The sequence below is a fragment of the Lactuca sativa genome, chromosome 4, assembly GCF_002870075.4.
Source record: "Lactuca sativa cultivar Salinas chromosome 4, Lsat_Salinas_v11, whole genome shotgun sequence".
In the NCBI taxonomy this organism is placed as follows: domain Eukaryota; kingdom Viridiplantae; phylum Streptophyta; class Magnoliopsida; order Asterales; family Asteraceae; genus Lactuca; species Lactuca sativa.
The window spans coordinates 125,093,072-125,120,838 of NC_056626.2; the positions used below are offsets into that span (position 1 = coordinate 125,093,072).

The window sequence follows — 27,767 nt, forward strand, 5'->3', positions numbered from 1 at the left end:
GCGAGTAATCTCTTCCTTAAAGCAATTCGAACCCACCAATCTATCATCCCTACGAATGATCGATCATAACAAATGTAGAATCAGTTATTAAACACCGCATGATTGTGATAACTCTGGTAAGTTTATTGAGTTCTCTAAGGAATATGGGTGTTAAGTATGTTTAGTGGTATGGTAAAATGAAAGTGTAACATATTCTCTTAAATGTTAAATTCTCATAATTTGTTTTTCGTAACTAGCATAACAAGTAAATTAATTTTGCAAACGTTTGATGGGTATGAGAACGAACATTGTCTCAAGATTTTAAATAAAACATAAACATTTGCTTCCCAAATTGTCATGTACAAGAGCTTCTAAAAAGTAAAACCAAACACAAACTTCTATAGACATTAATGTTTAAGAAGAATACACACTCCATACTATAACTTCATCTTGTTATTTTTGGCATCCATCCGATGAAGAGAGGACATATAAAAAAAATTAGGGTTTGAATCGTCTTTACTTTGTTATAAGATAATTTCTTGTTGAACACTAACATTTAGAGTCTTGTTTGGAAGGACAATGCAATTGATTACCACTACTTCATCTTCAACAGTAACAGCTTCACCTGGATTTCATACAACATTAACAAAATCATAATTTGAGTTTTAGAGTCAAAGCTTTGACTATTTTAGACTCTTGATTGTAAAGAAAAGATGTTACCAAGAATGGTCACTCCAAGCTTTGCGTTGGGAGATCCTTCAGCCTGGACACGCGACCACCTCCCAATACAACATTTCCAACCAACAATCGAATGAATAACAACCGCGTTTTCCTGAGATTAAACAATAACACTGTGACTGTGACTGTGACTGTAACCAACTGCCAGTGTTAGTGACAGTGACAATGATTGTTATGACTGTGACTGATGTCAACGGGACAAAAATTGTAATTTTTTATATGAGCCAAAAAAAGATGGGTAAAAAGACGAAAATGCCCTCTCACTCATATGGTGTTCTACTATACCTTGATTTCAACATCATCAAGAACAATACAGTTGATCAACCGGACACCAGCTCCGATACGTGCATTGGCAGATATGGAGACGTTTGGGCCAATCTGTGCAAATTTAAGGAAAAATAAACCAATAACCTCATCATATAACAAACATTCTTCATTTAAAAAAAAAAAAAAAGTGTAATTAATTAATTACCTTTGCAGTTGGATGAACTTTTGCTGAGGGATGAATATAAACATCACCAAGTATAGTGGCACTTTTTGAACCATCTCCTTCAGTCAAAAGATGGGGTGAGGTGTAACGAAACAATGAAAGATACAATCCAGAACATTTCAAGGACATTCTGTATAAATTTAACAAGAAATGATTTAGAGGATTTAATAATTTATACAGATGAAATAAAGGATCTTGGATTTATTATGACTTACTTACCCAGGTGTTTTTATTTGTTCCCAAAAATCCCTAGTTTCATATATGTACAACTGTTTCTTTCCTGCAAGTGGTGATAATATATCTTGATCCAGTCTTACAAAATTTGCAGGAAGACTCCTGTTGTTACATGTACACTTATATCAGGACACAATGTTTAATATATCTTCATACTTTCTTTTGTTTATAAAATTCAAAAATAAGTACTACCTTGTAGCTGACTGTAATGCCTCAAAGCTGGATTGACGTCTTAGATTAGCTGCAAAACAAATAAAAGAAACAGAATTCAGTTAATAAAAAAAACACATTGTAATTTTTTTATAAGTTATAAAACTAACCTCTGTCTTTTCGTTGTGTAGAAACACCTTGAATTGCAGTAAAGATTTCGGGTGTAAATACATAAACACCACAATTTATTCGGTCACTAACCTGTGTAGATTACATTTGTTATTAATTAGAACAAAATAGTAATAACTAATTAGTCTGTTTAACATGTCAAGTTGTTGACTTTGGTCGACCACACGTACAAAAGTTTCAGGTTTCTCAGTGTAATGGAGCAACTCATTGGAATTAGGATCAGCTACAAGCTCCCCAAATTGGTCTGCTGATTCAGGGGAAACCTTAATTACAAGGATTGTTCCCATCCCACCATATTTTTTATGAGCCTCTATAAAAAAATAAACATAGAATGTATGTTAGAATCTCAACATGAAAGAATTTTGTATAAAGATATGTGGTGTATAAAAAGAAAGCATACCAAGCATCTCAGGCAATGGGAAAGTGCAGCAAACATCACAATTCAGCAAGAAGATGTGTGACTGTTATAAAAAAAACATTATCATTCAACAGGAGTTTGAAAAGATAGTTTTTTTTTTCTATTATTATTAGAAAGGAAGGGTAAAGGTTAAAAGTTAAAAGTAAAACCGGGTTATCTTCCAAGATGAGATCTCTGAAATTGTATAGTCCACCAGCAGATCCATGTGGCTTGTCCTCTTTCAAGTATCTATTTCAGGATGATCCAAAAGGAAAACATAATAACAAGATGAGAAACTAAGCTCAAGTTTAACACCATCAAAGAGAAAGTAAAATTATTAAGAAGAGAAATGGTTATGAAGTTACTTGATAGGGACTTTAAGCTCATTAGAGATGGAGGAGACATATAAGGCAAACTCGCGTTCTTCGTAGAAACCAATAAGATAGATCTGTGCTAGGTTTGGTATCTATGACAGAAAGAATTGTGCATAAGATTCCATTAAACTTTGTTGTCATGATTCAGATATATACTTTCCAAGAAGAAAAGTGTGGCCAAATTTAACAATAAACAGATAAAGTTTTACCTTTTTACAGGCAGAGATTGGATGATGAACCATTGCCTGTCCTGCTAGTGGAAAAAGTGGCTTTGGAATATTTAGTGACAATGGCCTGAATCGAGTACCTAAAAGACAACAATATGTCAATTGTCCAATATGAATTGGAATTAACAAAAGGAAGAAGATTCGAAGAATCACTAATTCCAACAATATCCATTACAAAGAAACAATAGAAAATTTCTCTCTTTTTCACAATCAAAATTCCACTTCGAAATCTGAAAGATACATATAACATACATAATCTTACTCTACTCGGATCATCTTTTGAAAAACACATTTACAAAAGAAATCAAGAGCAAATTCAGATCGCGGGGTGTGATGTGACGACATCCCATCCAAAAACAGAAACAAATAATTTCTATTTACAGTAGTGCAGCGAGATCCAGTGAATCATAACTAAGATTGAGCAAATATCTTACTAATCTGAATGAAAAATAGTAAAATTTGGTATGATAGAGTTATGATAGCAACTGAAGTTACTTAATAAGGAACTAAGAATACCTTTTGTAGGGCCACCAACCATGATCACGGCAACAGCTCTCTCATCTGAGCTCATCATTCCCATTCCCTATCAAGATCTCCGTCTCTAGGAACAACACAAGGAGACAACAACAACAACAACACAAGTATTTTGAATCAAACTATCAATTCTCAATTTCAATTGGCGCCTAATTTGATACCGACAGCACTTTCTCAGTATCAGAATGAGATTATAGCGTCTCGACAATGAATTTGGGATGTAGTTAGCAAGATCTTGAGAGAGTAATTGAAATGGAAGAGTCCACTCGATCTGGGATAACTACATGGCCATTGCTCCCTCACATGCTTTATCTCTATGACTAAATTTTGGGACCCGCTTATTAGCTAAGAAGCCGACACTTTGGCGATCGGGAATGAAACCACTTTTTTTGATTTACTTCGACAAAATTTAACGATCGGTCCTTGTAGTTTGTAAAAATTATCATATTGTGATAACTATCACTAACACTATACAATGGTCCACCTTGGAAAGGTGTGATGTATGAAAGGGAAGTTGGGTCCCCGATATATTGGGCATTTTCGAGTTACAGGTTGGATCTACCTAAGGAGCCCAATCAGATTCACAGCACTTTTCATGTTTCATAGTTGCGGAAGTGCGTATTGGATGATGAGGCAGTGGTTTCCTTTGACGATATTCAGGTCGATGAGCGTCTAAACTATGTTAAGAGGTCGCTGGCTATTTTAGAGAGAAAGATGAAGTTCTTGTGCAACAAGGAGATACCTTTGGTAAAGGTACAATGGCAGCATTGGAGAGGCTCCTAGTGGACCTGGGAGCCAGAGGCTGAGATGCGGGAGCATTATGTTGAGTTATTGTTAACGCTCAGTTCCTGGTATGTATTTTAAATAAAATTTATTCATTTTTATATGAGAACTCGACGAGTTGGAGGCCCAAACTCGTCGAGTAGGAAATGGGTTTGGACGCGGGTTTTAAAGTCTACTCGACGAGTTGGAAGCCTCAACTCGACGAGTAGGACCGCCAGAGTGAAACCCTAATTTCAGGGTTTTGCACCCTATTTATGATGGGTTTTGAGCATTCTAACACTCCTATGGTGTACATGCAACCCTAGAAACCTTGGATCTATGTTTTCTCTAATATACATGCAAATTTGATTTTCCAAGATTTACCTCCTAAATAGCATGTTATGGGGAACTTGTAATACAAAAATCAAGTAGAATAGCATACCTTTTAGTAGCTTGGATTCCTTGAAGACTTAGTGAGCCTAGCACCCCACATGTGATGTCTCAAATGCTTCACACAACACCACAACACTTGGAATAACTTGAGAGAAGTTCACTATGACACAATATCGACTTGCCCTCTTCTTCTTACACTAGGTGCCGATTTTGGAAGTCTATGGGGTCCTTTTATAGTTGTGTCACAAGTAGGGTTACCACATGTAAACCCTAATTGACATGGCTTTTCATTTCCCATGATCCATGGGTTTATCACCCCCATGGACTATCCATGGAGCACCATATGGGTTTTAGCCCAACTCCATAAACCATGGATCATTAGCCCACTATATAAGAATGGATGATTTACACAATCAACCCCATATATTTAATTAGTCTCCTTTTGATCACAAAATTAATTCTTGACCAATACTAATTAAATATTATTAATATATTAGAACTTATAATATATTAATAAACCTTAAGTGTCCTTTTTCTCATTTGTCTATCCAAGTGGTGCAATGCCATGCAACCCAAATGGACCATGTCAGGTTGGGTCAAGTACATACCAAATATAGTGATCGACTTAGACACTATATCCAACAATTTAAACACCTTAACCTCCAAAGGTTGGCCTCATTTGCAGCCTCCATCACCCCAAACCCTATCCACAAAACCCTAATCCACTTTTGAGTGTTTTTGTGTCATTTTTGTGTGTTCTTTGTGAAGTTGAAGAAAAGGATCCTTGAAGAAAGAGCAAGGACCTGAAGGAGGAGAGTAGATCTAAAAGTTAAGCTCCATTTCTAGTTTAATAGAGGTAAAAAGCTCCTAACTTGTCCATTGTGTGCTTAGATCTCCTCATCTCCACTTTTGTTGAGTTTTTGGTCCAAGTAGCTTGGTCCTTGGGAAATGGACATCCCAAGTGGTTTACCTTTCAGATCTAAGGTCTAGAAGGGGTTTCATGGCATAAAGTTGCAAACTTTATGGCTATGGAATCCCCATGCTAGCTTTAAGGTGTCATTTTGGCCTTTTAAGCCCCCAAAGGCCATGCATGGAGGGAAAGTCTGAGACTTTACATGTTCATTTGGTGGCTAGGGTCTAGATCTCAGTTTTCATGATTTGGTTTGGAGTATTATGGCTTTTGGACCAAGATCTAAGTCTTAAAGAACTAGGGTTTGAGCTAAACCCATTAAGAAGGACTATTAATGGGTAAAGTTGGAAACTTTACCCTTAAAAGGGTATTTCCAGTATGAGTATGGAGTTTAGATCTGATGGATAGGAACTCGACGAGTTGGGCTTAATCTATTAAGATGGCTCAACAGACCGAAGAACTCATCGAGACCATAGAGGAACTCGACGAGTTGGGTTGAAATGTCCTGATTCTGTAAAAAGGGAAAACTCGACGAGTTCAAGGATGACTCGGCGAGTAGAATGGGAAAGTCTCGATACCATGGATAGGAGGAACTCGACGAGTTGTGAAAGAACTCGACGAGTTGGATTGCAAGTTTAGAGTTTTCGGATTTATGGAACTCAACGAGTTAATGGGTCAACTATGCGAGTTGAGTCAACTCGGAACGTTGACTTTGACCAGGGTGTTGACCTTGACTTTGAATTTGACCAAAGTTGGCCCTTAAGGGGTTATGAGCATGAAAAATGGCAACTAAAGGAAATTTGTATGTGTAGGAGTTTGAGTGGGGCAGATTTCAGAGCCGATGACAATTCAGCTACTTCACAGTATTTGAGGTGAGTTACCTTCCAGTAGAAGTGGGTCGAAGGCACTAATGTCAGCCCACTAGTAAGAGTTATAGTAGAGATGATTGGCTTTGTGATAATTATCTGGTATGCCACTATCTGTTATGCTTTAGGTGCTAGTATGCTATGATATTATGTGATAGTGATAGGAGGGGTAGGACAGGCCCCATTGCCAATCAAAAGGACTGAAGGGGTATGCCAGCAACCTGATAAGCTAGGCAGTATATGACTTATGTGTTTATGTACTAGGATGCTATATGGTAGAAGTAAGGGTGAAATAGTCCCCGGTACCGGTCGAAAGGACCGAAGGGGTAGGCCAGCACCCTGATATGCTAGGCAAGGTACCAGTCGAAAGGACCGAAGGGGTAGCCCAACACCCTGATATGCTAGGCAAGTTATTGGTTGAAAGAGACCAAAGGGGTAGGCCAGCACCCTGATATGCTAGGTAGTTACCGGTTGAAAGAGACCGAAGGGGTAGTCCAGTACCCGGACATGTTAGACAATATGTTTATTGTATGGTATGTGGTATGGTGGGGGAACTCACTAATCTTTGTGCTTACAGTTTTCAGTTTTTGTTTCAGGTCCTTCTTCTTCGAAGGGAAAGGAGCCGACACGATAGCAGCACATCATACACACGATTTTTCGCACATGAGATTGTTGGGATTTATACTCTGACATTATTTTCCTATGATATGTTTTTGAGATGGTTGACTTATGGTTTTCATGATATGAGATAACATTGATGGCATTTTCAGTGATCTGTTTTATGAATCTTTAAATTAAAAATGAAATTTTTGGTCTTGAAATTTGGGATGTTACAATTATTCGCCGCAGCTGACTTCGAGGACGAAGTTTAGAACTGTAGCATCTCGATGATAAGGTACTTCAAATTTTAACCCTATAATTTTATTATGTTGCATTTTGCTCCCTAAGTACAAGAAAGTTTGCAAAGGAGCCCTAATGTAATTGTTGTAATTATGACCTTCGGAGTACGCCATGCGCACATGGTGTATGCTGGGCGTACATCAGTGTACATTGGGCGTACTTTCTAGTTAAGGAAACCCTAATTTTTAGGGTGTGTCTTGTATTTAAGCACTCTTATGGCCTCATTTCACTCACCTTAACTGCCTCCATCCCTCTCATACGTTTGTGCAACCCTAGTTTCACCTTAAGGAGCCTTTTCAAGCTTAGAAGTGTGTTTTTGGTGCCTTAGAAGAAGAAGGAAGGAAGGAAGGGACCCAAACTCTTCTTGAAGGACTAGAACAATTGGATTTGGTATTTCTACTTCATTTGCAACTATTCTAAGGTAAAAAGCTTGTAACTTTATTCCTCTAGCATATAGATCTAGTTTTGGATGTCTTTATGGAGCATTTTGGTCCCAAAATTTTAGATCTTGAATATGGCATGTTTTTGATCTTTAAGTTGTCCTTTCAGACCCTATGAGGGGTCTTAAGTCATAAAAATGGGTCCCAAATAGTTAGTTTTGTTTAATGCATCATTTAGAAGGTCTTAATGGAATAAGACCTTGTGTTAAGCACTTATTGGACATGGTAGGTCATAAAGTTGGAGACTTTATGACTCATAAGAGTATTTTAGCCATGGATTTGAAGTTTGGACATAAGAGCTTAAGCCATTAAGATCTTAATGGAATTTTTGAATGTGCAAGGGTACGCCCCGCGTACTCGAAGTATGCCTTGCGTATGAGGTCAACCACCCCGATGGTGGTCAACCAATGAGGCTTCGTGTACGCGCAACGTACCTCCAGAGTACTCCCTGCGTATGCACCCTGAGTTGACTCGGCTGGGTTGACTCAGTTGACCTAGTTGGTTTGATCAGTTAACTTTGACCAAGTTTGACCTTGAAGGTATTTTGGGTATTTTGGCTATTTTGGGATTTTGATGGAAATTGGTCTTTTGGTGGGAATAGGTTTCGGTTAGAGAGTTAAGATTCAAATTCGAGACCTCATCAACTTCTATTCAGTTTGCGAGGTGAGTTTTCCTCATTGTACTTTCAGGTCGAAGGCACCAAGGCCGGACTATTGGATTATTATCTTGATTTATCGTATGTCAGTATGTTGTAGTGATCTGTTAGATCTGTATCGTGGTATATAGGATGATGTTATGCTTAGTGATCTGTAAGATATGTCTGATTGTTTGTTGACTGGTTATATATATGATTATCTATTATGTATATGTCGACATGGTTTATGTATAGTTGGGTTGAAGCGGACCGGTATAGTGTTGGATTAGGTGTCTAAGCCTATAATTATTTTTGGTATGTACTTGATTTGATTATGAGCATGGTCCTTTTAGGTTGTCTTCACTCATGCAACTTGATAAGATGACAAGTGGAGAGAGAGAGAGAGAGAGTAGGATTTATTATATGAATGATAAATTGGTACTCATAATGGTTTTATTAATATATTACATGATTAATATATTATTTGAAAATCATATTATTTAATTAGTATTGATCATAAATTAATTTGGAATTAATTTAGTGGTCAAAAGAGACTGATTAAATAATTGGGGATTGATATTGCAAATCACTGATAGTTGCAATTGGGCTGATGGATCACCTTGGAATAAGGTTGGACGAATTTTATGGGAAGCCCATAAAGAATTCGTCCAAGGGGTATTCTAGAAGGTATCTATGGGTTGCTTAAGGCCTAAGCAGTCATATTAGGGTTTCCACCTAAAACCCTAGCAGCCACAAGTATAAATAGACCCCAAGATTAAGGATTTTCGGCTCTATGCTTTATGAAACCCTAAGGTGGCCGAAAATCTCATCTCTTCAAGTCTTCCTTTGCAAGAGTGTTTGTGACTCCATTAGAGGTGCAACACTTGGGGCACCAAGCTTTAAAAGGTCAATGAGTTCTTGTTATTGCTACATAACAAGTGAGGTAAGGTTCCAAACCCTATTTTTCATATGGATTTCGAAATTATGTATGCTAGTATTAGGGTTTATTCTTTGGATGATTATTTGCATGTATAACTGGAGAAAAACATAGATCCAAAGCATTAGGGTTGCATGTACACCATAGGAATGTTGTAGTGCTTAAAACCCATCATATAGACTGAAGGCCAAGAGACTCAGGGCGTCCTGGATAGACTGCAGGCCCAAGAGGCGTACCAGTCAGGCCAAAGGCCCATAGAATGGTCCAGATAGGCTAAAGGCCCGGTGAGGCATACCAGTCATGCTGAAGGTTCTGTGAGTATACCAGATAGACTGTAGGCTGGTAGGGTGTTCCAGTCAGGCTGAAAGCTCTGTATACATGTTGTCTATATTACGCTTATGTTATGTGTTGGTACTTTGGGGGGATCTTACTAAACGTTGGCTTACAGTTTTGGGTTATGTTTCAGGTACTTTGGATGATCGCGGGAAGGCGAAGACGTAACCTTACACATCCTCATGTTTTTTAGTTGTGATTTTAGGTGACGCTGATGTTGAAGATGTTGTGATAACTATGATTGTAAACAGTTTGTGAAATTGGTTGTTTTAAAAAGTATATATTTATCATGATTTTATGGATGTTACATAACCAGGGGTGAGATAGACTTTCAGAAAGGTGATCCCACTCTAAAGCCACAACCAAACAAGGAACATGGAAGAATGCCTAGATCAAGAGTCCTCAGGATATCCTATGTGAGATTACATACAGCCCCTATGGCATTTCATTAGACGATTACCAATCCTACTGGTACTCTACCCAACATACCCTGCTCATATATCCTAACATACAAGGATATAAACTTTAATACATAGTATAATGAGGAAACTCACCTGAATCAAGGACCCAAGGAAACATAGCCACATGCTCGCTCCTTGCACTAATTGCTTCCGCAAACTGACTATAATCAAGCAAAGGTAGAACATTAATCAATAACCTAATTCCTTCAAGTTTGACCCAAAGTCAACTTGGTCAAAAGTCAACGGTTAATGGTAAAAAAAAAGTCAAATGCCAACCCTGTCAAACCTCACCACGATGTGAAGACCTCTTGACCACGTCGTGGGAACATCGAGACAAAACAGTCGCGAAGCTAAGAACCACCACTCGTGGCAAGCTCATTGTCACATTGTAGGAACTGGCAGATTGTTATATGCTTCATTAAGTGCTTAATTCTTACAAATCTAAGCCCAAAACTTCAAATCTTATTCTTTTCAATGACTTAATGGATAAAGTTTCCAACTTTATCCATTAGGACTCCATTCTAAGGCTATATATATAACCCTATGTCCATTAAGTCCTTAATGGGGCCAAAACTTGATCATGAACACAATGGACTCCAACATGGCTCCTTTTTCTCACTTTTCAAAACATAATGACCATAAGAAGTTGCTCACAAGCTCTAGAGTTCTTCAACTCTAAAAACATCCAATAAAGGGACCAAAATCCTCTAAAATGAGCTCAAGCTTGAAACAAGAATAATGTCCAAGGTATGCACTTTATACCTTCAACGCCTCAGATTTCTGAAGAGGATGTTGGATTCATGCTTGCCTTTGCTCCATTGCTTCCTTGTGACCTCCTTCTTCCTCAACTTGCACCAAAAACCAAGAAATAAGCTTCAAATCAAAGGAACAAGCTCTCAAATCTTCATAGAGGCTAGGGTTTCGTTTGAAATGGTTGGAGGTTGAAGAGGATGCCCTAAAGCTTGAGTTTAGGGGCTTAAATATGGAAGAAACCCTAAAAGATCATGGGATTGGGTTGTAGTGTTCCCCACGTTGTGGCACTCTCCTCGCCACGTCGTAGTGACAAATGGATCCACGTTTTTCATTTATCATGCACCACGTCACGGTGAACACTCTGCCACGTTGTGTTGCACCTTAACCAATAATATCCAAAACTTTATTTAGGCCCAATATCTCACAACACTCAAAGTCTTAATTCCAAACCCAATGACCTTATCCCTTTGGGCCAAAACTCGATCCTTTGAGACCCGAGACCTTTACTAGGTCAATTACCACCCAAACCTCCAAGTTGGGGTTATTTCGGAACAAGGTGTCGCAAAAACAATGAAGTCGTCGGTGATAGAGGGTAGTTGTGGGTGTTTGTTTTATAACTTAAAGAAAAAGAGTATGATGAGTAAAAGAGAAATGAGAACAAAGAAGGGGTGGAGTTAAGGTAAGAAAGGAGTAACAATAGTAGGTGGTAGCAGTTCTAGGCTTCCGACGATAGAGGAGGGCAACATATATATATATATATATATATATATATATATATATATATATATATATATATATATGTGTGTGTGTGTGTGTGTGTGTGTTTATGGCTTAAACATGGAAGGGATGGGGCATAGTGATGAAGTAGAATGGGTGCGAGGTTAGTAGTAGGGTTTATTTTTTTCCTTTGTTTTAAATGAAATTATATATATATATATATATATATATATATATATATATATATATATATATATATATATATATATATATATATATAATAAGGGTATAAAAGTCAATTTACATGCATCAAGGACCAACAACATAAGAACTTGAAACCACGAGGACTATTGTGTAGCGTTTCTATAGTTATCCTCAATAATACATTATACAAATCAAGAGGACCAAGAAATTTTATCTATTTTAAATAATGCATTTTCCATATAAAATAATAATATATTTTATTTTTGTTACTTTTATGATAATTCTTTGTTTAATGTAGGTGAGAAAAGCTAATTTGACTATCAAATTATACGTTTTAGAAGTGATTCACATGTAAAATATGAAAACACATAGGTTTTTTATAATTATTTGAAGTGATTTAATATGTGAGTCCTTTTTGATCATCAGCCAATTCCTTGATTATGTTAAACAAATTGTTCTTTGATGAAAACTATATTGAAAAACATGTTTTTAATTCAATATGAACTTGGATATTATAGGATTGTGTGGAAATATTTTCTAAAATTTATAATTTTGATCCTTAACTAGTGGTTAGACAAAACTAGACTCAGGATAATCCAAAAAATAATAATCTTGATTTCATGTAGAATCAAAGTTAAGAAACACATAATATGATGGTGATTTTTTTTAAAAAGGTAAAAAAATTTATAGAAATTTTCCATGTATGTTGAAAAATATATTAATCAGAAGTTTACGGTCTACAAAAAAAAATATTGTTAGCTTTTTTTAAAGTTTACATATTAAAATATATTTTTATTATTTAAATAAAAGAAAAATAAATAAAATCTCCCAACAACCATACCAAAATCGTTGACACAACCACTACCGTCCACCATCACTAGTTCACATTGTAATCTTCGAAAACCATCATGTTCCAAATATCAACAAGAACCATTTCAAAACAAAATCTACCACAAACAATAAATAATTCAAAACAAAACAAATAGGATAACACAAATCAAAAGAAAAAAGAAAACAAATATTAAAACAAACGGAAGAAAAAATTAAAAAAAAATAATAAAAAAAATAAAAAATAAAAAATAAAAAAATAAAGTAAATCGAAAATCAACTTTAAGAACTTTGAAAAGTATTTTTACACTCAAAATAGATGTTTTTGTCTTTTATATTCTAAAAAAAAATAAACAGTATTATTTTTCATAATGTTTGGTGAAACATAGCACTCGAAACATATATTTATATCTACAAAACCTTAAACATTAACGTCATATTCCCATTCCATCCAATGGTCTTAGGCAATTTCCCCATCCATTCAACCTCTACCTACTTCCTATACTCGGTAGTGCATTAGAACAAATGAGGGTCCCACAAGGTTTTCAAAATATCAAATGTTAACTTGGTTTTCTTTAATTTTATATTTTCATATTTCAAGTTTAAACATTTATGCCTATGCAAATGAGGGTCCCACAAGGTTTTCAAAATATCAAATGTTAACTTGGTTTTCTTCAAATTTATATTTGGATAAATTACACCAATCATCTCACATTTAGGTGTCAAAAAACACATTCATTCCATATTTTCAAAAATTAACTCAGATTGTCTATTGTTTGTTTAAAACTTGCACCGTTCATCCCCTCCATGCATAAAAAGACCATTTTGTTCTTATTTATTTAATTTTTGATTAATTTATTAATTATTAATTATTAATCTATTAAAAGAAATTGTTCATTAATATTTATCACTACCACCGTCTACCGGTACTCAAGCAGCATTCCGGTTCCTCCCTTCAACCACATCGACCAAATCGTAGGAGAAAGATGACGTTGTCGGAAGTAGATGGCCTCGTCGGCGGAGAAGATGAAGTTCATTGAAGAAAAAACCTGCAAATCAGAAGGGTTTCATGAAGTTAATCGGAGAATATGAAGGGTTTATAGATATGAGATGATGAGGTCGTCTCCGGTACATATCTGAAGGAGGTACCTCGACACCACCCTCACCTGATTCATGCTATCCCTTACGAACAACACGCTCTACTACAACCTCTCCATCAACACAAAGTTCAGAAACCTTATCCGCCGATTGAGGATCTACTACTACGTTTTAGTTCACCGTTTAAAGGGGAACAACTGGTGGCTATTAGTGGTGGTGATAAATCGAGGTTGTATTTCTCTGTAATTGGGAACCACCACCAATATACTTGCAACCTCCGGTTCTGATTATGCGTGTTTATGCCCACAAAATGTCTCAACAATGATGTTGTCTTCTTCTTCTACCTCCAATCGATCGCCAGAAGCATCTTCTTACTGCTTTAGTTTCAATTGAGTATAGATCAAGAATTGGAGGTTAATGGGTAAGAAATCATTAACATCAAATTTTCTTCTTCGATTTTTATGTTTGCTTGATCACTGGTTTCATAAAGTTGTTGGTTTGGTTTGGTTATTATGGTTAAGATCATTTTTTATATAGACGAAGGCTGATTCGGAAAAAATAAGGGGTTATGTTGGTTATGGTGGATTGTTGGTAAGAATGAGAGAAGAATCGTTAATCGATTGTGTTACTAAGAGAAAAATAGGTGGTGGTGATGGTATGACGTGGTGATGAGGGTTTAGAATGAAAGGAGTTAAGATAAGGTTGTGGGATGATGTTTTTTTATTTTATTTTATATATTGTAGAATTATAAGAAAAATAAATTAAATAAAAAAAAGAATAAAAATGGCAGATTACTCATTTCAAGTATCGCAAAGATGAAATGTGCAACTTAAAAAAGACGGTCCGAGTTAATTTTTGAAAATAAGAACCAAACGTTATTTTTGACAGAGGGACGATTCATGTAATTTACCCTTTATATTTTCATATTTCAAGTTTAAGCATTCATGCCTATATAATTCTTCACAAGGTAAAAAGAAGACACACCAATCGCTTACTTCTCCCAAAGACAAGATGCAAATAGTTAGGAATACAACAATTATCATCAAAGGTGACCTCTTTACTTCAACACCAAGCCACCATATAAGCGCAAATCCATTTTTTATTGCCCGACATTACTTAAGATTTTATTAAACTCCCACTTTAACAAGTTCTACATATTACAATCCAACCCCATAACTTGAACAAAAAAAATCACAAACCCTTGCTTTTTTTTTTTTTTTTTTTTTATCTCAAAGCTTAGGAGTTGGAGGCGTATACCAACCCCAAGCATCATCAGAAATATAACGAGTCACCTGCTTTACGCTCAAATAATTCTCAAGTCCCCTGAAATCAACACACCAGATATAAATATAATACAAAGTCATATAATATGCAAATAAACTTGTTATTAAAATATATTTTAAAAAATATTACCATTCTCCTAGTTCACGACCAAATCCACTACGCTTTTTCCCACCCCACGGAGCTTGAGAGAAGCAAGGCTGGGAGCAGTTTACCCAAACAATACCTGCCTCAAAAGCCTACAAAACACCATATATAAATTCAAATTAAACAATTTTTTTTATTAATAATAATAATAATAATAATAATAATAATAATAATGTTCTTGTACCCTTGTCACACGATCACACCGGTCCAAATCGTTGGATATAACAGCAGAACCCAGACCATAACTGTTGCAATAATATAAACATTAAAAAAAAAGTTTCACACAAAAATATATATATATATATATATATATATATATATATATATATATATAAAAGAATAATTAACTCACTGGGTGTCATTTGCTAATTCGATTGCTTCTTCTTCTGTTTTAAATGATTTTACGCATAAAACAGGTCCAAAAACTTCCTCTCTCCAAATTTGCATGGATGTGGTGACATCACTAATGATTGTTGGCTCGATAAAAAATCCGGTTTTCAAATGCTGAAATATTCATCATATAATATGTAAGTTCACAATTTAAAATTTAATTTAAGATATGACATTAGATATTTACCTCGGGACGTTTTCCTCCAAATGAAATGGTTGCACCTTCGCTTTTGGCAGTTTCAACAAACTTCAATATCTTCTCATACTGAAATATTGAATAGTTTACAAGTTAATCCTTTTTTCTTTTCTACCAAATATTAAGAAAATCATTATTTGATTTAAAAAAGGGAAAATTATATATATTTTTTTCTACCTGTCCACCACTAACAACAGGTCCAAGCCTGCAACCTTCTTCTAATGGATCTGAAATCTTGATATTTTTAGCCCACTTCACAAGCTTCTCTAAAAACTCCTTAGCAATACTTTCCTGAAACATGAATATAATCATAGTTAATTAAATGCTAATTATAATTATTGAATAATCATTCATTCATTCCTACAAACTTACATGCACTATGAGTCGAGAAGTTGCACTGCAGATTTGCCCATTTGTCCAGAAGCAACCAAAGAGTGTCCACTCAACAGCTGTTTCAACAAAAAAGCATAAACTTATTATAAAGGAAACATTTTTTGAAAAAAAAAAAAAAATACCTTTATCAATGTCAACATCATCAAACACAACTATTGGACTCTTTCCACCAAGCTCAAGTGTAACAGGCTACAAACAAAACATAGCACAAGGATTATACATTCTTTTCTAAAAAAATGCGACATAAAAGAAACCCAATATGGTTTTTTTTTTATCATTATGAATAGGAGTACCTTGACATTTTGAGCTGCTGCAGTCATAATCTTGCTTCCTGTGGCACTGCTTCCTGTAAATGCAATCTGTTTTTAAGAAGCATAATAATGTTATTGGAATGTAATTTTGGATTTATAAAAAAGATGAAACAAAAGCAATGGGAATTAGACCTTATCAACATCAGGGTGAGAAGCCAAAGGGGCACCTGCTTCTGGACCTAATCCAGTTAGGATATTGAGAATACCAGGGGGAAGACCTACCTCCCTGCATATTTCACCTAATTCCAGGCATGTCCTGGAGTTGAATACCAATTTATGATAATAAGTTTGCATAAGAATGAAATGGCATGCTTCGTTTGCTGCTAAAAATGAAATCAATTTTCATATCATAAAATGGAAGGAATCACATTCCTTCATGTCTGTTTGGTATGATAAAATGGAATTAATAAAGTCACGGAATGGATCATGACGCTCCATTGAAGGAATGGAATGAGCCATTCAAACATTAGTTTGTTTGATTACTGCATACCAATTCCATTCCTTTGCCAATTCCATCATAACTAAGATTAGGGAGCCAAAGAATGCAGAAAGTGGGGATGAATAAGAACTTACACAGATGCCAATTCTGATGGCTTAAGTATTGCAGCACAACCAGCAGCCAGGGCAGGTGCAATTTTCCATGTAGCCATCAGCAACGGGTAATTCCTATAAAGATTGAAAAAGAAAAATAAATCTTTATTACAACAAAACTGCTAAGATTATAAGTTATACATGATAAAAATCAATTTCAATTGTAAACTTAAGGATGTGTGTTTAGACTTTAGAGAGAGCAAGTACCATGGAGTAATCAGCCCAACAACACCAATAGGTTCCCTAATCACATGACATTTGAATGTATCCATTGGAAGATCAATAGGTGCGTTTTGCTTAGCATCCAAAGCTTCAGCAAGATCGGCATTATATTCAAAACATCCAGCCACATCATCCTGAATTTGAAAAGATATATCAGATATTTAAAAGTTGAATAAAAAAATAATAACAATATGATGATATGCAATGAACATACTATATCCCATGCTGCTTCATCAAGTGGTTTGCCATTATCAATGGCTTCAAGTTTTGCTAATTCCGGTTTTTTCTCAGTTATCTGCGCATGAAAAGCTTATGAACTTTGATAAATTTCCAAAACAAAACAAATAAACCACTAAGAACCTATTTATTAACTACAAAAGCGATAAAATTTCAAAAAAACTGAACACAGACCTTTGCAGCAATGGCACGCAGATACTTGGCACGATGTGCTCCAGAAGCTGTTGCCCAGTCTTTTCCTCCATTGCGTTTAAGAGCTTTACGAGCTGCTTTCACAGCAATATCAACATCTTCAGATGTAGCTGCTGGGATATCCCCTGCAACAGTAATAGTCAGTCAAAAAAGCTCACGAACACATACAGATCTCGCATGTGATCCTCGATTTTAGAACTGGATATCAACCTCTTGACCTAACATAACGGATCTTCTACGACAAATTCGGTTGAATCGAGCGTCTTCTGACGAATAGGGTTAGACAATCATTGAAAGTATCCAATTTTAAAAAATATATATGTATACACAGAATCTACACAGTAGAACCGATACTTATTATATTTAAAAAAACATGAAGTTTGCGAAAAATATTACCGATGATCTGCTCGGTGGCGGGATTTACGACAGGGATTCGATTCTTCCTAACAGGCTCCTTCCATTCTCCGTCTATGAATAACTGACGCGATGGTATCGAGATCGCCATATCTAACTAATTAACAGTGCAATCACTTCAAAAATTGTTCGGATGCAGCGAGTTACTCCGACCACCGAACTACGGTTGCTAAAAGCTTTAAACTCGCTTAGTGTAGAAATCGACGGCAGCTGAAAGTTAGGCGGCTACTCGTCAAGGGCAGCGGATGCGAAAGCAACGGTAGATTGCCAATATCAGGTGTGTTGCGTTCCAAGTTAAGCTCCGTAGTTACTACGTCGGGTATATAGACGTGTTCAAATCCAGTGAATCTTATCTCGAGGATTGTTTTTGATTTGATTCCATGTGCCATCTCATATCACCGCCAGTATCTATATTCTATAATAATAATTTCTATTGAATTATTTTTCGTTTCCAATTCTTTATCGGGTTAAAAAACAATATCGACGACCCTTGAGAAATAACTTTATTAATTTTTTAATTGGTTCGGGTAGCGAATGTTTGTGTCGCGTTTTGTAAGCGAATCTTGAATACCCGAGTGGTAAAACCTCTGAGTTTTCCTGCAAGACAGCAGGAGGTTGAGGGCTTTGAAGTGAACCCTTTCGCTTCGGCTTTTTTTTTTTTTTTTTTTTTTACGCATGTCATGAGTCGGACTATCCAAGTTTTGATTTTTACAATTCTGACTCGTATTTTAATTTTTGTTATGGATTTTGTCCAAATCTTATTTAGATCGTGATTATCATACCACGTCTTCACATATTTTTCACTTTGTCGTTTCAGCATCTTATCATTTTCTCTCCACTCTCTTCTCACCCTGCGTTGCTGATCCTTCACTATCTTTTACCCTTCATTTTTTTAATATTTGAATATGTATAAATAATATATCAATGTATATTTCAGTTGTAGAAAGTAAGGATTTGAGATTGAGGAATGAACTTCCGTTTTCTATATTAATTAAATCACATGTGCAATAATAAATATACATGTATCATACAAACAAACTATTAATCTACAGTTTGTTATCCAGGATCTAGATAACATTTAAATCTAACTACCATTCCTTATCTTACTCTCGTCAACACTCTCCCTCAAGATAGTAAATGTATGTCCATCATTCTCATCTTGTTAAGAGAGCAATGAAAGGCTCTCCCACATACGGCTTTCGTAAGCATGTCTGCAAGTTGATCTTCAAAAGCAACATGAGGAAGCTCTACAGTTTTCTTTTCAATGTGGTCCTTAATAAAATGTCTATCAATTTCTACGTGTTTAGTCATGTCATGTTGAACTAGATTATTGGTCATTTTCACAGCAGACTCATTATCACAATGAAGTTGCATCGGAGCTGTTATAGATATCCTCGGATCTTTTAAGACCCCTTTTTATCCATATGAGCTCGCATACACCATGGACCATTCCTCTAAATTTTGCTTCTACACTCGATCTCAATACAACCTTATGTTTCTTGCTTCTCCATGTAACAATATTTCCACCCACAAATGTGAATATCCTGAAGTGGACTTCCCATCTGTTCGATCTCCAGCCCAATCTGCATCTGTGTACCCACTAACTTGGTGATCTCGATTATTTCCAAAAAAATGACCATTTTCCTGGTGATGATGTGATGTACCTTAAAATTTGGTGCACTGCTTTCATATGATCTTCACTTGGAGCGTGCATGAATCGACTAACAACACTTACATCATATACTATATTCGGTCTTGTATGAGACAAGTAAATGAGCTTTCTCACTAGTTTTTTATACCGATCTTTATTAATGGGAGCTTGGTTCGGAAGAATTGTCAACTTGTGGTTGTTTCCAATAAGTGTATCAACGATTTTACGTTCTAACATACCAGACTCTGTCAACAAATCTAGCACATACTTCTGTTGGCACATCGTGATTCCAGACTTCGATCTGGCTACTTCAATCCCTAAGAAATACTTTAGGTGTCCAAGATCCTTGAGTTCAAACTTAGTATCCAGAATTGCTTGGAGCCTTTCCAATTCTTTTGTATCGTTTCCAGTGATGACTATATCGTCAACATATACTATCAAGGCTGACACTTTTCCAGTGTTGGATTTCACAAACAATGTATGGTCTTTGTCACTTTTTTATACTTTATACCCGATTTGCTTCATGAAGTTTGAGAATCTGCCTAACCATACACGTGAAGACTGTTTCATCCCGTATAATGCTTTCCTTAGTTTGCATACCTTCCCATATAATGCATTCTTTACATCAAATTGTTTGAGAGGCCAATCTTTATTAGCAATGATGGAGACAAGGATACGAATGGTGTTAAGGCGTCTCCATAGTCGATTTCATATTTTTGTGCGTATCCCTTAGCCACTAATCTTGCCTTGAATTTGTTAATTTTTCCTCCTGAGTCAAGCTTCACGGTGTATATCTACCTAAATCCCATTGTCTTATTTCCACTCGGAAGCTTAACTAACTCCCATGTTTTATTCTTTTGTAATGCCTTCATCTCTTCATTCATTGCTTGCCTCCATCTTTTGTCTTTCACAGCTTCTTGCACGTAGTTTGGTATGGAGACTGTAGTCAGCTTATCAACTAGAAATGCATGTGAGCTTATGAAGCAGTGATGTGACACGTAGTTAGATATAGGATATCTTCATTTTGCTTTTATATCTGGCACATAATGTTTCTTTGGTATTCCTCTGTTACTTCTTGTGGGGTACCTTGGATCAGTTTCTTCTTTGTCTAAAACTGGCATAGAAGAGTCAGACATAAATTCTAATATGTTAGTATTTACATATTCGTCATTTCTCGTGATCGGGTATGGTTTTGTGATGACAGGACGGGGTTTGGTGGTGACATTAGGATCGATTTTGATGGTTACATTATGATCGGGGCCTGTACTATTGGACAAACTACTCATAGCTTCATCTTCACTGTATTCTTCCTTGTTATTGTTAAGTTCGAAAGGTTTTGTGCATGTGTCTTCAACGACAAGTTCGTTTGTTTCATCGTTATGGGGATCCACTTTTGCTTGTCTATCCCCCTAAAGGGAATCCTCATGATCAAAGTATTTCACGGTTTCATGGAATGATACGTCTCAAGTTACATATATTTTTTTTTCAATCGGGTCATAATATATCTATCCTTTCTTGTAGTCCACATATCCTACAAAGAAACATCGAAGGGCTCCTGGCTCGAGTTTTCCTGTGTCTTGGTGAACATAGGCAGTGCAACCAAATATTCTTGGTTCCATATCATTGTAAGGTGGCTTATCAACGATTTCATGTAGTTTTTGAAGTGAGGTTTTGAACTCTATTACCTGAGACAAAGTACGATTTATAATATATATGCAGTAGATCGAACCGTTTCTCCCTAATACTTTCGTGGTACATTCATGTCAAAAAGAGATGCACAAACGATTTTCAAGGATCTGTTGATTCCTTCTTTCAGCCAACCCATTATGTTAGGGTGTTCTAGCACATGATGTTTGGTGTCTGATTGATTTTTCTTGGCAAAACTGTTATATTTTGTGGTTGATGTATTCCCCACCATTATTAGACTGTAGGGCTTGTATATCTTTCCTGTATTTCGTTTTAACAATTCTTTGAATTCATTAATAACTTATCCCTTGTTCTTTAAAAGAGATATTCAGATCATCTTAGTACATTTATATATAAATGTTACAAAATTTCTTGCACCACTTGGAGTAGGAATCGGAGTTGGGCCCCAAACATGATAATGAATTGTCATGAACGGAATTGTAGTTTTATTAGTGCTATGAACATATGAATCTCTCTTGTTTTTTTTTCTAACTCACATATTCCACAACTAAATTCACTATCAAGTACATTCAAAAAAAGATTCGGCTTAAGTTTCATGAGATAACTAAAGGATAAATGTCCAAGTCGGCGATGCCATAACATCCCCACTAACTTATTTGATTGAATTACTCTTGCATAATGAGCTTGAATCCAATGGTGTTCTTCAAGATAGTATAGTCGTCCCCGCCTAATACCATAACCAATAATATGATGTGTCTCCATATCCTGAAACACACAATCATTTTTCCAAAAACCCACATAACAATTCAGAGTTGCAGTTATTTTGCTAACCGATAAAAGGTTTGATGACAATGAAGGAACAAATAATACATAGTCAAGCTCCACCAATCTTGACACTTTTGAAGATCATTCGATAATCACAGGTTCCGTTTCTCCATTAGTTATGTGAATGCTAGCTTGTTTAGGAGGATACGATGTTACTGAGTTTCTGGAATTGTTGGTCATATGATCCATTGCTCCTATGTCAATTATCTAACTATTATTTTGAGTGTGGTTATGGTGAAATATACCAGAGTTGGTGTAAATATGAGCTGCCATTAGAGTAGTAACTTCTTGGACTTGAGGTGAGGTGGCTATTGATTCCTGACCAATTTTCTTCCTTGGCTTCTTTGTAAAGTCCTGCCACTCTAGGTAACCGATGATCTCATTGAACCTAAGTTTAGAATGTCCTTTTCTCCACAATGTGTACACATGAGGTTACTCCCTCCCATTGTATTCTTTCCTTTCTTGGGTCGATTTTTGGTTTCCATATGATGCACGGTGTCTGGTTCCTGTTTCGTTTCCTCCATAGTCTGTTGTTGATTTTGATCTTTACGATATAGGCATAACATGCTTCTAAACTAAGGGGTAGATATTTTCTCAAGATCTCACTTCTTTCTTGACTAAATTCGTAGTCTAGGTCAGCCAGGAAGATATGCACACGGAAACGTGATAGGGTTTTATTTGATGCAACTGCATCTTCAACGATATCTTCCTAACCAGTCAAACAAGTGACAATGTCTTGGAACAGGCTTACCAATCTGTTGTAGTAGGTTAGGAAGGATCAACCATTCTGACGAGTGTGAAATGATTTTCGGTTTAGTTCGAAGAGTTGGGTTTTGTTTGTTCCATCATAGAATGTCTTGGAGATAGCCTCCCATATCTCAGTCGTTGTCTGGAGTCAGATAAAACGTCACATTATGTTTGGGCTCATTGAACCAATTAGCCAACTCTTGACTCGGTTGTTATCGTTCAACCAAGTTTTAATTTGTTTTTCGTTGTCGTGGGTTTCTTGGACACCCCCTGTGAGAAACCCATATTTGTTTTGTGTTCCAATCCTCATATATATTAGTTGAGACCATAAGGGATAGTTTGTGTCATCGAGGATGAATTTGGTGGGGAATGGTGCATCTTGTATGTTCTAAACAATGACAGAGGAAGGGGTTGATGGCGAGCCATCTTTGCCTCCCATGATGAGCAGGTGTTATGTTTTTAGGTTTGTGTGACATCCCCATTTTTACAGCCAGAAAAGACTGATTTATGCTTATTGAATCAAAGTATTCTTTTATAAAGATTGATTTTTGCATAATGTGTTTTATTTATAAAACTCGGGATGTAACATCCTGAACTACAGGAACAAACTTTATTGTTTATATTCGATTTTTAGCTGGATGACTCGATGAGTTGGAGGTCCCGACTTGTCGAGTAGAGGTTGATTTGGTCGCCTGAGTTTATAACCAACTCGACGAGTTGAGAAGCCAACTCGGGGAGTTGGACCTGTTTGAGAAAACCCTAATTATTTGGGTCTTGCATCCTATTTAAAGGACTCTAAGCCTCCACCCCGCCTCCCTCATCACTCCCCACGTCCAGAGAATAAACCCTAATGAGTTGAACCCTATCTTGAGTGTGTGTGAGGCTTAAGGTGCTTATTTTGGTGGGATTCTTGAAAAGGCTTGAGGATTTAGGAGCTTGGATCAAGGAGGAGACTAAGGATCTGTTATCTACTTCATTTTGGCATTCTATTTCAAGTAACAAGTTGTTACCTTGATCACTTTATCATTAGAACCCCTTATTTATGAGTTTATGGGTTTTATAGCTTCTTCTTGAGTCATTTATGATTGTAAGCATGGTATGGAGATGAGACTTCAGATCTGGACAATATGAGGCCCCTTGGACCGAAAGACACAAGCTTTATCAAGCTTAGGACAACCTACATGATCTAATGTCCTTGTAAAGCCTTGTTTTGATGATTTTACCCTTCTAGACATGCATGGACATAAAGCTTGCAGCTCTACGTAGTATCTCAGCCTTGGGAGGCTAGATCTAGAGTTTGGGGTTGTGATCTTGCCTTAAAATGTCTAAATGAGAAAACTGACTTAAGGGACTCGATGAGTCGGTTAGGGTTTACCCCAATGGTTTGGATGCGTTACAGACTCGGTGAGTTGGTGGGACTGATGGGTTTTATGCATAAGAACAATCCTATGTGCTCATACAAACCCTAAAGCTTGGATCTAGGTTTCTCTATTGTACATGCAATGAATCCAGGACTTGCAAACCCTAATCTAGCATACAAAATTTCGAAATTAGCTAATTACATCAGATCTAGATGTTTACCTCTTCAAATAATAGCTTGAATCTTCTTCTCTTGAGCCTAGAGTCACAATTGTAACTCCTCGAATGAGTCACAAACACCACAAGCAAGAAGGCAACTTTTGGAGAGGAGGGAGGATGCTAATTTTAGGCCCTAGGGTTTCTTTTGGAAGCAAGTGGCCGAAAATTGGAGCCTTGGGGTCTAATTTATAGTGCAGGCTGCTAGGGTTTCGGTCTAAACCCTAATGGACAACTTAGCCACCAAGCAGCCCAAGGAACCTTCTGGAATACGGCCCTTGGACGAAAATATGATGATCCCTCATCATAATTTCGTTCCCCCTTAGTCCATTAGGTTTCCTAGCCCAAAACTTAACTATCACACATTTGACAGTTGATGCCCCTTTATTTAATTAATCTCTTTTAGTCACCAAATTAATTCCTAATTAATTTATGACCAATACTAATTAAATAAATATGATTTCTCCTTTAATATATTATTCTTATAATATATTAATAAACCATAATATCCTCTTTCTCTCCTCAAATTACCTTGTCAAGTTGCTTTGGTAAGGCAACCCAAAAGGACCATGCACAACTGGGTCAAATACATACCAAATATAGTTACGGACTTAGACACTAATCCAACAGTCTCCCACTTGGATAAGTCTAGTAACTATATCTCATATATGACTTCAGGATCTGATCAACAATCGTAGCTCTTGTACGCTTCTGTCAACTCTGATCAAAACCATTCCTTCAAATAAGGGATCGTACAATCCTCTGCTCTAGATATCGTGCTGACAATACTTATTGTCCAGCATTTGTTTCTCGATCTCTGATTTGTTTGACATAGCATTTAGTTGAACAAATCAACTTCATCCTGACTGGGCCCGGCACATAAGTCAAACTAAATCATCTAGTGGCCAGATATCGCCCTTACCCTCTTAGGATAAAAGGAAAAGAAAAACTTCGACTCATATGCTTTTATTACTCACCAGCTAAGTCACACACAACAATGCGTTTTATAACATCAAGTTACTGATGCATTTTCACATTATCAATGTATGATCAACTAGCAAACAATAACCATATCTCTAGGTTCAAAAATCATACGATATTATTGTGACGACCCGAAATTTCCATTCTGTACAAACAATATCAAGTCAATAGAAGTTAGAACAGTCGCAGTAAATTTTCAGACTTTTCCGTATAAGTTTGAGTATTTCAGGGTTTAATCTCAAAGAGATATCAAGAGAGAGGATGCACTAGGGTTTTGTGCAACTCGGTTATTTCAAAACTCTATGATATTAGCGTTCATTGCGTGAATAAAATATTTTCTGCCAAAAATCCTAGGAGTATATATAGGATTCTGAGCCATATTTATTCATTAGTTGCATTTCAATCTAGAGAAAAGCAGAATTCTCTCTCACGGATCTTCGGACTTTCGTCCCAAAACGTGAGTACATCTATCTAGTTGTATTATATAGCTTATTAAGTGCTTAATAACCTAGATTACATGTCAAAACAACAAGATTTAAGAGTTTAGCGCCCAAGAACATCTTGGACCGTAAACCCTTTTATAAAGGACAAATGAGTGCCTAGTCCTTTCCTATTGATATGAAACTAGCTTAGACTTGTATACTAATGCATTTAGGGCTAGAAAACAACCAAGAACACCAAGAGTAAGGTGTTCACGGCCCAAGAAGTTCTTGGACCGTGAACTCCAAACTCAAGGGCCAAAGGGTGCCTTAATCACTCCTAAAGCCTTGGACAATTACCTTGATTTACTCCTAGTTAATTTAAGGACCTTAAATCATCAAAAACCCACCCCAAAGAGAGATTACGGTCGTAATCTCTAATGCTTATGGTCCTTGGGCCGTGAACATCAACGAAGGGTACCAAAGTGTGCCTAAGGCCTTCATTAGCCTTAGATAAATGTCTAAAAACCTATCCTAGTTGAGCATGAGACTTGAAGACATAAAAATACCCTTTCCATATGGGTTTACGGCAGTAAACCCAAAAGGAAATGGCCTTGGGGCCGTAAACTCCTCAAAGGAGTGTATTTAAGCCCTAAACCCTTCCAAGGATTAATCCATCAAGTAGGAATGCTTCTAGGGATCATTTAGAACTCCAAAACACCAAATGACATAAGGCCTAGGAGCTTACGGTTGTAAACACAAGGGTTTACGACCGTAAACTCCTTGTGTGAGGTTTATTGGAGAGTAAACTCATGTATGGGGTCCTTTGGAACCCTAAACTCACTAACCAGGTCCTACAACAAATTAGATGCTATCCTTAGGGCTAATAACACTTATTATAGGTGTTTAACATGTTCTAGGAGGTCTAAACATTTTCAATCAGTAGTTTAAGACTAATTGGGTGCATATATGTGTGATTATATGCTCATTAGGATCATAGTGCGTGTACAAGTCCTCACTTGACACCTAACAATCCTACACCGTTCAGTTCATCCAAACCACCATCTTCAGGTGAGTTCATACCCCTTAATCAATGTTTTAAATGATTTTAAATGCTTTAATGGGGGGGGGGATACAAGTAGAAAACAAAATGTTATTAAATCAATCATATGTATTTATAACTGTGTTTTCATCCAACAGTTTTCACATACTTCAAAATGTGATGCATGAAATGGTTTTCTATCTTAAAAATACCTTGGTAGCAAAAGTATTACGTTTGAAATGTTTATTAAAATGACATCAAGTCATTGTTAATTATTGTTTAAAACTCTTAGATGTCTTACAAAACCATTTTTACCTTCTTGAACAAAACTACATCTATGCACTAATGTTCTTATATATGTATTGATGTTATAGTTTTCATCCTTCATTCAATTTCCCACACTCTTGTGTAGCAAGGGTGTATAAACCTGCTTGGACAATCAATTTCCTTCCAGTTAACTATTATAGGGATAGTTAGGAGATACAAAACATTATTCCTATTACAAGGAATTACACCGGAGTCAGTTCATTCATGAGTTTATACTATACATTACATGTTACGTGAATACGTCTACATCGATACGCTTACATGAATACATTTAAATATATACATTGATTTGTATACAATTACATGAATACTTGTACCTAGATTCATTAGGATGATTTACTAGTACATTATGTGTAAATTCTGCCTATCCTAGTTCAAAAGGATAACTTGACGGGACTAACCATTCCGGAACCCACCTGTTAGCAACAGAGGTAATGAACATCTACGGATGCCTACGGTTAATACTTATATTAGGAGTTCCTTTACGGGACTAACCATTCCTTAAACCTGCTGCCAGCTACAGAGGAAAATGAACAATCTACGGATGTTCAAGGTTATACATTTCGGCAGTCGTGATGTCGTGTTTATCCTAATGCAAAAGGATAATACCTTTATGGTTATATTTTCCCTA

General features: G+C 36.3%; 2 protein-coding genes across 2 annotated transcripts; both read right to left on the reverse strand.

Moving 5' to 3' along the window:
* Positions 1-298: 298 nt before the first annotated feature.
* Positions 299-3,623, reverse strand: LOC111877931 (uncharacterized). The gene is made up of 13 exons (XM_023874433.3): positions 3,295-3,623; positions 2,761-2,858; positions 2,543-2,643; positions 2,348-2,426; positions 2,181-2,241; positions 1,951-2,090; positions 1,762-1,852; positions 1,634-1,682; positions 1,427-1,543; positions 1,190-1,337; positions 1,003-1,095; positions 700-811; positions 299-604 (listed from the first exon to the last, which is right to left on the reverse strand). Exons 1-13 carry the CDS (start codon positions 3,356-3,358, stop codon positions 504-506), a joined length of 1,254 nt encoding a protein of 417 aa, XP_023730201.1. The 5' UTR covers positions 3,359-3,623; the 3' UTR covers positions 299-503.
* A 10,893-nt stretch (positions 3,624-14,516) lies between these two features.
* LOC111877932 (aminoaldehyde dehydrogenase 2, peroxisomal) lies at positions 14,517-18,299 on the reverse strand. Its single transcript, XM_023874435.3, has 15 exons — positions 17,905-18,299; positions 17,491-17,633; positions 17,294-17,374; positions 17,065-17,213; positions 16,840-16,932; positions 16,399-16,522; positions 16,249-16,314; positions 16,078-16,144; positions 15,935-16,011; positions 15,740-15,853; positions 15,554-15,631; positions 15,329-15,480; positions 15,161-15,221; positions 14,962-15,068; positions 14,517-14,871 (listed from the first exon to the last, which is right to left on the reverse strand). Exons 1-15 carry the CDS (start codon positions 18,011-18,013, stop codon positions 14,778-14,780), a joined length of 1,515 nt encoding a protein of 504 aa, XP_023730203.1. The 5' UTR covers positions 18,014-18,299; the 3' UTR covers positions 14,517-14,777.
* Positions 18,300-27,767: the final 9,468 nt, after the last annotated feature.